General features: G+C 44.6%; 1 protein-coding gene across 15 annotated transcripts in view; it reads right to left on the bottom strand.

The window, feature by feature from the left end:
- Positions 1-13,028, bottom strand: part of Frmd4a (FERM domain containing 4A) — a 749,198-nt gene that overhangs the window by 82,522 nt on the left and 653,648 nt on the right. For all 15 annotated transcript variants that reach the window (XM_076572733.1, XM_076572735.1, XM_076572742.1 and 12 more), the window contains one exon: positions 3,030-3,113. In XM_076572733.1, coding sequence (XP_076428848.1) covers positions 3,030-3,113 — 84 coding nt within the window. The remainder of the gene's footprint in view (positions 1-3,029; positions 3,114-13,028) is intronic.

The following is a 13,028-nucleotide window of genomic DNA, read 5'->3' as shown; positions in this document are numbered from 1 at the left end:
GTGTGATACAAGGGTTGTACCCTCAAGACTTCATTTACTGATCTTGGGCACCCACTGTTAGTGCATCACCCCCAAAGTTAGGTGGAACCCTCTCTTCCTTCTTCTGTTTTCCTGCTTATCAGGGGCCTCTATTTCAATAAGATCACGACCTACGATGACACGTTTGCTACCGCATAGCTGTGATTCGATGAGGTCAACTCCTAGGTCTGTGGTCAAGCCAACCAATGGAGACTCAAGCCTATTTCTTTTCTAGCTCTGGGCGAGAGCATCCCTGAGGTGGGGGTGGGGACGACGGAAAGCCATTACGACGATGCTGTGAACATAAGCAAGGCTTAGGAAACATCAACAACGCCGAGTCCCAAACACTGACAAGCAGCTGTTCTACTGGCCTGACTAAGGGTCTCATGGGGCCCGACAGCTGCAAAACTTGCAGCCACCTCCAACCTTGTCCGGCTGCCTGCTATCTAAAGCCAGCTGGGTAAGCCACCGTGGCGACCTCCTCGCGCCTCCGCTTTTCCCACTTCCTTCTTCCCATTAAGTCAACAGGGGCCTGTCATGTGATGACACACTCAATGCCAGCTGGGGACTCATCTAGCCTGTCCAACTCCGCTTCATCCTGTTCCCACCTGTCTCTGGAGCCTCTGGAAAGGTTAGGTGTTCCTAGCCCCGCAGACCGTGACCCTAATACCTCAGACTAGAGAGAAGAAGAATGAGAAACTCGCAAGCTACAGAAAATTGAACTCTCTTTGCTTCTTGGAAATTTGCGTAAACAGGTTGAAAAATCAGAGCCGACCACAGCAGCTGAGTACAAAGTAGCAAGGTGGGGACAAAGTGAAGGGGCCATGGGTTCTTTGAGCACCCGGATGGTCCTTGATGTTGATTTGCTCCCGGCTGGGTGTCTCCCTGAAGGCATCTGGCTTCCCCATCCGGCCACGCTCCCAGTGTGTTAGACAGTGGACTATGCGCTCATGGGTCTGGGGGAGGCCTTAGGAAAGGGAGGGCCTGGTCACGTGACTAAGGATGTACTGTTAAGATGGCTAAGGGTCAGCTGTTCAGGAAGAGAGATAGTCATGCTGATAAAAGGCAGAAAGCAGAGCCAGAAGGAAGGCTTTCTCCATTACTAATAACATGAACACAGAGGATCTTGCATTGGAGACAATGCAAGAATGATCCAGAATGAGGGGGGGCGGGCGGAGAGAGGGAGCCCTGCAATTGGCCTGGGGGTTGGATTAACAATGTTAGACAATAAATAAAGACATGATTGAGGGATGAATTAGGTCAAAGGCAATTCTGACTCCAGACTGTCTACCAAGTTACAGTTCTCGAGCGTAAGTCATCCCGCATGTGAGAACTATTGGCCTCTCCAGGCATTATCATCAATCTTTTTTAATGAGACAACGTCTCACTAGATAGCCCAGGCTGGCCTTCAACTCACAAATATCACCTGGACAGGTTTTAAATTTGAAGTCCTTGGCATAAGCCTGTTCTTTATCTATAGACACATTCCCAAGGGAAGAATGGTAATGGATTGGGTCTGAGGTGGAGCGGGGGAGGGCAGTCTACAGGTAGGCGCTCACAGTTTTGAGTCCCGCTCTTCAAGAGTAGGGCTTCTCTGAGAAAAGTGATTTCTGAGTGTGGGTTTCATCTCACTAAAGAACTCTGCATTATGTATGACCCGAGCTACCCAATCTGAAGGCATCCTCAAGTCTGCTTGAAAAACTGAATACTTAGTTTATTTACTGCTGGAGGTGTCTAGACAGGGTGGAATACTGGTTCAAAAACTTTAGAATGTATTTACAAGTGAGCTCTGTGTTGTGGTTTACTAGGATGAACTTGTTCAGTGCTTTTTGTCTTCTCTCTCTCCTCTCTCCTCCCCTCCCCTCCCCTCCCCCCATCCCATCCCCTCTCTTTCTTGGAGGGCCTCACACATGCTAAGCAAACATGGTATCACTAAATTACATTCCAACTCTTAAACATTTTTTTTAAGACAAGGTCTCACTAAGTTACTGGCTTTGATTTCACTCTGTGTAGCTCAGAGAGATCTTCAATCCTCCTGCCTCAGCCCTCTGAGAAGCTGGGGTTGCAGGCCTGTACCATCAGGTGTCCTGCCATGACGACGATGTCTTTCACTATGAGCTGCCACACTGCTTTCTAAGAAGGGTCAGAAGGACCACCGGGATACAGCCCTGTCCTTGTCGGAGGGCAGAGGTCAGTGTGTAAGTACCCAGCCGGATTCCAACACACTCCTCAGGAATGTGAGTCCCGCTCCACCACAGCCCAACCGCAAATGCCTAAATCACATGGAATCAGGCAATTCAGGCCTCGGCTGATGAACTATGGCATAATGTTACAAAGGGCTAAATCGGGATATAGGAAACACCAAGGAGAAAGGAAATAACCCGTTTCTTCTGTTGCCAAGGAAACGATGCCCTGGCCTTTCTCACCCCTCCAGACCTCCCACATCCTGTCATCCATCACAGCATTCCTACATGAAACTGGACCAGCACAGGGAAGGCTTCTTCAGGAGGTACCATTCCAAAAGTGAAATCATAAAAAATATTATTAACGGAGAGATCTAACATGTTTGCTATGAAAATATATGCAGATAATGGTCTCTGGCTTTCTTCTCTGTCTCTCTCTCTCTCTGTCTCTCTCTGTCTCTCTCTGTCTCTCTCTGTCTCTCTCTGTCTCTCTCTCTCTCTCTCTCTCTCTCTCTCTCTCTCTCTCTCTCTCTCTTTCTTCCTTTCGAGACAGGGTTTTACTCTAGCCCAAGCTATCCTGGAACTTACTGTGTAGCCTATGCTGGCCTCGAACTTGCAATTTTTCTGCCCCATTCTTCCCAAATGCTGGTATTATCGGCATACACCACTACCTCTGACTCTGAGAGCAGTTCTGAACATCTAAGTTCCCTGACACAGAAGGGGGTCCACGAGGCCTGTGGGAGCTGATAGAGTCGGGCTCAGTGGTCTGAAGCCTGTGCCCTCCTTGAAGACTTGTCTGTGAGAAGGTTCTGGGATGGGGAGTCTTACCAGTAGGCCAGGGAGGGGTGCTCCTTCAGGGCTTGGGTAGGAAGGGCTGGCAGCTTTTTTAGGTCACTCCTCACCACCTCATTGCTGAAAGAGACAGTCAAGAAACAACACATCACCTTCTGAGAAAATAATCACCGTGCTTCATATGACGTGACTGACTGAAGGCCCGACATTTGCTCCCTTATAATGAATGGCAAGTGACAGGTGAGGGGGTGGGTTTTGTTTATGTGATACAGAGGGCAAAGAACACGGGACACACAAGCTGAGGGGTCTCCTTTTCCAGTGACAGGTGAGGGGGTTGTTTTCATTTATGTGATACAGAGGGGAAAGAACACGGGACACACAAGCTGAGGGGTCTCCTTTTCCAGTGCAGAGCCAGGGATACACACGTTGACAGCCTCACAACCGCTGCCCTCATAGAGACCCTGACTGTGTGCTGGGTTCTGAGCAGCACTGGACAGGAATGTGGGAAGAGAAGGATCCCAGGGGGTGGATCCCAGGAGAAGCTTCCAGGGCCCCTGCAGTTGGGTGCAGATTCCAAGAAGGGCAGACTCTCTCCTCCTTCCTGAAGCACCTTTGGCCTCTCTAGACTCACCTCCTGCTGGAAACTGTTCCATCAGTGTGATACATAAATAACCTTTCCTTTGGACAAGCTTGGAGATTACTTAGCAAGTGTGAGGCAGATGATCTGGGACTCTGAGGAGGGTTGATGCAGCTGGTCCTGGAACTGAACTGTCATCTCTCATAAAATCACACATGCTCGGGGTTGACGTTAGTTTAAACTCCGCTAGTTCAACCAACCTTCTTCAGATAGCTAATTACCCTCTAGAGCACCAACATGATCAGCCTTTGGCACTATGGAACAATGACTTTATCATCTACAAAGTTCATATTGATGTACGTAGTCAGAGTTATAGATATAGTCTCAATACATCTCTTAATATTCTAAGTAAGTTTGCTCTTTTGTGTTGGGCTATTCTTATGACTATGTGACTCATAGTCTAAGGGTTATACACACCTGTGCCTATTCACTTAGTAGTTCAGTAGTTCAGCAGGGACCCCTTTATGCTAGGGGTCTCTGCTGTCTATACCCACACTCAATTTCTAGAGGTATTAACAGTATATACTTGGACATGGTTCTGGTATCTAAATAGTGTTTCCTTAAACTGGCCTACTCCCAAGCCTCAAGTTTACCAGCTGGGCTTGCCAGGGTTCATCTTGTGGAGACTTGCATTAGATCCATAGCACTAACCTGGGATACTGGTAGCTTTTTGTGTTGCTCATATAGAGCTGGGTAAACACTGGCCATCAGGAGCTTGGACTTTACCACATACAAGCAATGAACAGGAGATCAATAAGTAAATAGGAAAGAAGGAAAAATTAGAAGGAGGCAAGGGGAATGGGATGGGAAGGCCACAGATACAGGTACCAATATCCTGGGGTGACTGGAAAGCAGTCACCCTTAAACCTACGCTGTCAACCTAAGGATCAAAAGTTCTTCATATCCCAAGTGCAAAACAACACCAACAGCAATGCCATCAGCAGCTCCATCACCAAAGGCAAACGGGGAAAACCATGCCAATAATCCAGGTTCATTTCAGTGGTGTCTAGGAATCATCCAGATGTTTAGTAACATTAGAACTGCTGGCATTTTCCAAATTTACTAAGAATAAGAACAGGAATGTTCATGTAGTCATCTTCAAACAGCCAATCAGAAGGGAATTCTCAACTTGGAATGCTTTGACTCAATTGTATCCAAGTGCTTAGTAATGAAAGGGTTTGTCATCTACTGGCCAATAAACTAGAGTCCTCAGTGTTCAAAAGAAAGTACCGGGGGAGATGCAGATGGGACAGAACACAGTCACACCCAACATGTATTCCCAGGTGGATGAGACAATGAGAGACGTTCATTCAAAGATAACTGGCAGTGTGCGTAGAGGAATAAAGTTAGAGCATGTTAACTTAAACAAGCGATACGAGAGTTCCAAGAAAATGAAGGCCTTTTTCGGGTCTGGTATAAAAGTGGGCTTTGGGGATGACCCTGTGTGAAAAGGGGTACAGAACTCGGATTTACCATCAAGGCAGCTGAGTAACTTGATTGGAAGAGCTCAGTTAGTGTGGCTTGTATGTAAGGGACAATGAGACTGAAAAGATAGAATTTTGAGGACCTCCAATGATAGCTTAATAAGATCCAAGGAGATTTTCAAAGAGGGAAACTCCTGGTGCTTAGGAAAATGAGATTATCAACTCTGTCTTAGAATTACATGCCAGGGAGGCACAAGGTAAGCCAACATTCAGTTGGCCAAACACTTGAGAATCCGGAGGGGTGGACCGAGGGTCTCATCTGCCCACTTAACTGTGGATACTTGAACACGGAAATTTGGCTCAACAGCTCATTGGGGTAAGGGTGATGTCTCAAATGTCAATAGGCTCTTTTGCCAGGTAGGGTTTTATTTGTTGGAACTGTGAGAAGCAATGAGTAGTATCTTTACGGAGCTGAAACCTGAGTTCGGGCTCCTCTCTCATCACATCTAAAGTATATTTGGGGAAGGAACCCAAGGAGGAAGAGATCCTTTTCCCTACCAACCACAGGTTTGTTGGCAAACAAACATTCCCGATGACAGCCACAGGCTTCACTTCCTTGCCGAGGCTTGCCATGGATTCTCTTGCTCTCCTCCAGGGCAAGGTTACCCAGAAACGTATATGGAGAAGTCACCAGGGCGTGAAGCCTGTCCAAATCCATTAAACTCTGGAAGGGATCCACGACGCCCAGGCATCCCCAGAGGATGAGTCTGTGGACATGCTCTGCCTTTTTTGCTGTTTATAAACACTTGCAGTCACTTAGAGGTGTCCAGCCTTGTCAGTCTGGGCAACATGTGCAGCTGGAAATAAGAAAGCCGTTTTAATGTTCTACAGCCAGGTTGTGCCTCTGCCCTTAGGAGCCAAGAATGATGGGCCTGGTTAGTACTAGGGTGGGAAAGAGTCACCCCAATGGGAGAGGTGCCTGCTTGGGACTCTACAAGGCTGTAGCCTAACACATGCTGGAAGTTCCAGTCTTCTTGTCTAGGGACTGTCATTCATGATGCTATTATCCCCAAGTTCAGTATGACTGATGAACACTAGCTTAAAACATACTGCAAAACAGTTCACGGTCATACTCTGTTTTTAGAAACCAAAAAATTAAAAAGAAACCTCTTAGACAATCAGTTATTTACAAAAAAAATCCCCAGTGTTATTTTTAATATCATCTAGATTTTACATACAAAGTTTAGGTAGCTGTTATTGTTGCCAGTATAGAAATGGTATTTTAAGGCTGTGCTCGTTTCCCCCCCCCCCCCGGGGGGAGGTACGTTGAGATAATGTGCTTGTGGTTGGCTACCTAAAACATGGGAAGTGAGAGTGATCTACAGGAGAAAAAAAAAAGATCTCTAGCAATATGACAAATCGAGAACTTGTTACATCACAGAAAAACATATTTAGCCAAGATATATAAAATGATCAAGGACAAAGTTAGGCACCAGAAAAGGGTTGGTAAAATCTACCATGTGTTTTCCTTAAAGAAATTCTAGGAGGAGCTGGAGAGCCGGCTCAGAGGTCAAGAGCTGAGAGTCAATACTGCTTTTGCAGAGGCCCTGAGTTTGGTCCCAGAACCCACATCAGGTAGCTCATAACCACCTGTAACACCAGCTCCAGGGGATCTGATACCCTTTTCTGGTCTTCACGAGCACTGCACTCATGTGCACACACATTATAAATAAAAACAAAATCTTTTTTAAAATCTTGGAAATAACATTTTCAGGAAATTCCCCTTGGGCCAAATGAGATATCCATACATTGGAGGAGAAACCCGGGGTCTCTGGGGTATGCTTAGGGCAGGAGAAACTGTCCTGAAATCACTGTTTCAAAAATAAACCTAATGTAGCACAAGAGAATCGTCAGAAACTCAGCAACGGTGAGACCAGAATGCTATGTGAGCAGCAACTAAACTCTGCGTATTTGATGAGCATTATCATGAAGCTATGGTTCTCCAGGGAAAGAATGTTCTTGAGTAGGACTATACAATCCTTTGCACACATTTCCAAAAACCAAAGACCTCCAGGAAAAAAACTTTTCTTAACCTATTTGGTGGCAAGGCCATCTTTTTAACTCAAGGGCATGTTTTACTATGTCTTTTACCTGGTAAAAACATTCATCTTCCTTTTTCTTTCTCTTCCTCCCTCTCCCCCATCCTCCTCCTTTTCCTGCTTCCTCTTCCCCTTCTTCCTTCTTCTCTATCCTGACCCACCCCTGACAGGGTCCAGTATCATTTAGCTGAGGTTGGCTTCAAACTCCCTATGCTGCCAAGGTTGATCTTGAATTTAAAAAAATTTATCTTTATTTAATACATATAGATGTTTTGCCTGTATGCATGTCTGTGTACTACATGTGTGCCTGGTGCCCATGGAGGACAAAGGTGATACTGGATCTCCTGGAACTGGAGTTACCATAGAGACAATCATCTGTAACTGCCATGTGGGTCCTGGAACTCAAACCTGGGTCCTCTGCAAGAACAACTGTTCTTACCTGCTGAGACATCTCTCTGTCCCTGACCTTGAATTCTTGATCTTCTTCCCCGTACCCCAACCCCACCACCAAATGCTGGCATTACAGACACACACCGCCACTTCCGGCAACATCTGTGTTTTTGCTCAGGGCCAGTCATCTCTTTGATGCCAGCCCTGCCTGGTCAGGGTGTTAATTCCCACCTGGGACCAGCGCTTAATCACTTGTCTGGGATCTGAGACATTCTGAATCGAGAGATTCTGAATCTGGAAGCCCTGGGAGCCTCAGGGTTCAGGTATGCCCTGCCAGTCAGCATTCCTTTATTCAGTTGTACAATGAACCTAGAAAACTCCATGATGCTTAAGAAGTGAAATTATAGACTGATCCTCTCCTGATTTTCAAGAAGGGTGCAAGAAACAGTTCTTATCTTTACTTCTTTCTTCTTCATCTCTAAATCCCTTTGTTTTCTGACGGTGAGCAAGGCAACACCGAGATTATAATACACAAAACAAAGAAAAGGACACCAGCACACACATGCTCATTTCCTTCCCACCACATGCCTGTCCAGATGTGGGGAGAAGGTTCAGGGGAGCTGATGGCTTAGAAGATGTCATCAAAATCTTCCACTTCGGGGCTCATGTATATGTGAAATCTTTGTCTTTGCACATGACATCTGCAGACCAAGGAAAACATCTGGAGACTCAGAGATTATTTTTCTCCATGGGTTTCTGGATTTTGGACATGTACCATGGGCTAACACTAACATCTTAACATGTTCATGAATTATTTATCCTTCATTTCTGATGCTAATTGCTCAGTTATATGGGTATTCTTAGTGAATTTAATTTTCCTAGGCTTCAAGGAAATTCCTGTGAACTTCTCATTTAATTGTAAATGCATAAAATGCAAAACAAGTTAAGATTTCTTTCCGTAGCCTGTGATTTCAGGCAAACAATTCCACTCAAAGAGACAGAGAAAACAACTGATTACTCCCACAATGTCAGCCTTTAACTTGGGAATCTCAACTCTGAAAATTTGACACAGTGTCATGACCATGAACCTCTGTGCTCTTCAGAGTTCACTCAAAATGTGATACCGAGATTAAATCCATATTTAACAAAAGAGTCACAACATAAAGTTCCCTCCTCCCTTTATAGCTGAACAATTCCCATAGGATTTGAATGGTATCAACTTGCAAAAAAAAAAAAAAAAGTATTTTTGTGCTTTGAAATGTAAATCACACACCCAAAAGCTCAAATGGACTTCCCTGCACAAAACAAAGCTTTCTGGAAATGCTCATCGCTTTTCTGTGTGAACACTTCACTCCAAACTCTCAGATTCTGTTCCTGTTGGAAGCTGCCACTGGTGTGACAGAGTCCTGCTGCTTCTCAATAACTCGTGACTCTCCGGGTCATTTTCTAATCATGGGAAAACTCCACGCACACCTCTCTCTTTTCAAACAAGCGGATATATGAGAATCATATTAATTTCAATTCACTGAGATGAGAAGTACGCTTCAAGTCTAACATATGACACCTTTTTCCCCTTGGGAAACTTCACTAAGGGAAGTGACATGTTGAAGTGTTGATAGAACTCGTTGGGTTATGAAAGCTGTATCCTACATGTAAGCCATTACTAACATAAATATCTGTGTCTTTGTCTTCACTTCTTACCTAAAATGTCTCAGCAAACCTCTTTCTCCAGCCAGAAGAGGGTGGCCACTGTTTTCTCTTTCATGGCCATTCAAAAATTGTAGGAGGCAGGTATGACAGTGCCTGTTTGTAATGCTAGCACTCAGGAGGCTGAGGCAGGGGATCCTGATCTCCAGGCCAGCCTGGGCTATAGCGTGAGACCCCATAACAACTTTCCCCATCCCTCCCCCATATCCATTTGTATGAAAATAGACACTAGATGATCAAAATGTCTAATAATGACTTATAATACATCAATTTGCTGACTTAGATGCAAATCATTCGTGTAAATGAAAAGCTATGGCTTAAGGAATCTGCAAACTTTGATTTGTAGTTGTGGTGGTTTGAATGAGAAACATCTCCCATAGGCTCATGGTGTTGTATAATTGGTCCCCGGATGGTGACTGTTTGGGGGAGGTACAGCCTTGCTGGGAAAAACACATTGGGGGGGGGTAGGCTTTAAGGGTTTCTAGCCTTGACCCACTTCCTGTTCTCTTTTTCTGCTTCCTGTGTGTGGATGAACATGTGAACAGTCAGCTTCCTGATCCTCTCACCATGCCATACCTTCCTGCCATGATAGCCTCTCTATCTGTCTGGAACCAGAAGCCAAAATAAACTACTCTTTCTTCAATTACTTTTGGTTATGGTGTTTTATCATAGCAACAAAAGAGTAGACAGCATCACAGTGTTGTTTAGAGCTATCAGCCCTCAACTCTAGAAGGTAGGCAAGGAGATACACTATCTCATCTTTTGAAAGCTAGCCATTGATATGAATGCGCATATCATGTTTCAAAGATGTGTACAAGAAAATGAGATCTTTCTTGTCATTTCTGGGAATTTCTAAAATACTTGCGCAAGCCCATGACTTGCATTCTCTGGCTTGACTAGAAAGACTTCAAAGCCCAGAATTGTTAGAGACTAGTAAGCCCATTTTAATTTACATTAACTACTATGCACTTTCAAAGGGGGCAGACCAGATTTCATAAGTGAAAAGAAAAAAAAAAAAAAACCCTCAGGAGAACACTGTTTTTTGTACACCAAAGTTTCTTTCTCGCTAGACTAGTGACCATACAGTCCCATGGTTTATAGGAGATAAAATATTAAAAGGTCATTATGCTCTTTGCTTTTAATTGCTCTCCCAGGGACCTAAGAACATGTGGCTTCTGGGAGTTAGTGGGAATGTTTCAGCATAAATAAACACTGCAACTCCTCATTTGAAAATCAACCTCTTGTGTTAATGAGGGCTGCTGCTTGTCTCTATCGATTGAGCAATACACGACTCTATTTCCAAAAGCAGGGGTTTCCTTTTGAAAAGAAACATAATAGAACCCCACAGATGCTATCTCAGGGATACAGTAAGATTTCTTCCCAACCACTAACCCCTGGCCCCATAAGCTCAGATTCTCTCACATAGACCAGCATTTATTTGTGTAAGATGTTATTATGGCTTGAGTTTGAAATGTCCCCCACAGGCTCATGTTCTGAATGCTTGGTCCCTAGATGGGGGTGGGCGTGCTATCTTGGGTTTCTGGAAACTTTGGGAAGTGGGGTCAAGCTGAAGGGAGTAGGTTGTCTACTGGGGGAGGGTTCTAGGAGGTAAATGACCCAGGCTACTTCCTGTCTTGTGTTCTGCTTCCTCTAAGCCAGGTGTGAACACTTCCTCCCACCACACACACTTACTACCATGATGCTTTGTACCAGTACACGAGGCCCGACAACCATGGATGGAACCCTCTGGAATGGGAGCCCGGATGAGTCCCTCCACTCTTTGGTTGTTTGTGCGGGTATTTCAGTCACAGGAGCACAAGAACTGGAAACAACATCCTATACGCTAACTCCCAGCTAGTCAACCAAAATCTCCCTTCTTCGCCTTTCAGGACTGCGTTTTTCTGGACCGCTGGGCCTATTAGGGCTTCCTATCTTTCCCTGCCTCTCAGTGTGTGGAGGAATTTGCTAAATGGAGAGTCCACGAGATGAACATAGTGTAGTTTGTGGACCTTTAAATGGAATTTCTTTCCCATGAGTCTTTTCCAGTTGGCTGATGGATGCTAACGCAGCTTGTGTTGCGGGAACTTGCTGTAGTGATTAACATCAGCTCCTCTAGTCTTCTGTAACAAAGGTATTTCCAGGTCCTAGTAGACAGCCCAGGGCAGCAGAGCTTTGGTAATTCCGTTTTAATAACGCTTGTTACCAAAACATTCTATGGAACAGATGTTTTCACTTGTCCCAGGTGACTCTTCCCCTCCCCCCGTGAAAATTACTTGACTCTAATCAGATCACAAATAAAAACACCATACAGCTAGTTTAAGGAAGCCACTCAAACACTTGTCAAACTGGGGACACCTCAGGACATTCTGTTCCGTGTGGCTCTAACGGGCATTCTGAAGTGATGGTGCTTTGCTTCATGTTTTTCAATTTCACTATCAGTTACACTTTATTCACTTATCTATCGTGAAAAAAGACAAGGAAAATTAAAACAGAATGGAAACTAGAGAGGAAAAGAAAGTCACAACCTTATTGCCTCTTTCGTGAGTCATGCGTCCTTCTGGCCTGTAGCGCACTGAGGATTCTGTATGTCAGGGATGCTGTCGTTTTTGATATCAGTGATTAATGGTGTTTCAACTTGGAAAAATGTTTAAGATTATTATCATAATTTTTGTTCTGTGACAGAGTACTACACTCCGTAGCCCAGGTTGGCCTGGAGCACCTGTGTAGTCCAGGCAGGCCTTAGGTTCAAGGCTGTGTGTAGTTCAGGCAGGTCTTAAGTTCACGGAGGTCCTTCCGCTCCAGCCTTCCAGGGTTACATGCACGAGCTTCCATGACCAGTGGAAAATAATTATTTAAAAAGATGTTTCTATCATATTTCCAGAAAGTTCCAAAGAGCTATTGAAAGTGAAGACATGATGATTCTCAAGATTAGTATAAAGAGATGGGTCAGTGTGTATGTGTGTGTCTAAATAACTTTTCTTTATGAAAAAAATGTTCCCAAACAAAAATGAAAACAAGTTATTGTCCCTAATGGTTTGTTTAATGCAGCACTGTGATTATCTCCTGTTAAGTCAAATTAGAATCTCACTTGAAAGTTTGGATTCCCAGTAGATTGATTCAAAGAGTGTTTTTTTTTCAATGATTTAGTAAGAAATAGATACTACTTTTCTATAGTAGCTCAAGGATTTTAAAAAAGATATTAAATAAAAACATCCCACCGGGTGGTGGTGGTGCACACTTTTAATCCCAGCACTTGGGAGGAAGATGTTGGCAGATCTCTGTGAGTTCGAGGCCAGTCTGATCTACAGAGAGCAAGATCTAGGACAGGCACCAAAACTACACAAAGAAACCCTGTCTCCAACAAAACAAAACAACAACAACAACAAAACCATCCCAAGAGGGGTTTGGGAGGTGACTCAGTGATTAAGCCACTTGCTGTGCAGGGATGAGACCTGAGTTCAGATCCCCACCACCCATGAAAAGAGTCAGGCATGGTGCTATGTGTCTGGGATCCCAGCTGGGAAGAGGAGACAGGATTGCAGAAATTCAGTGGCCAGTCACTCCAGCTAATCAGTGAGAGACTCTGTCTCAAAAACCAAGGTGGAGAGCATGGAAAAGGGCACTTGATATAGACCTCTGGTGTCTATATGCACATGTACACATGTGCCTTCACACACACATACATATATGGGCTGAACAGTCAAGAAACTGGGACATTGTAATGAATAAACCTTGTTTGCAGGCAATATCTGCTAGTTGACTAACGTTGATCTATGAT

This window comes from Peromyscus maniculatus, chromosome 5 (genome assembly GCF_049852395.1).
Source record: "Peromyscus maniculatus bairdii isolate BWxNUB_F1_BW_parent chromosome 5, HU_Pman_BW_mat_3.1, whole genome shotgun sequence".
NCBI lineage: Eukaryota > Metazoa > Chordata > Mammalia > Rodentia > Cricetidae > Peromyscus > Peromyscus maniculatus.
This window is presented reverse-complemented; position numbering and strand designations above follow the sequence as displayed.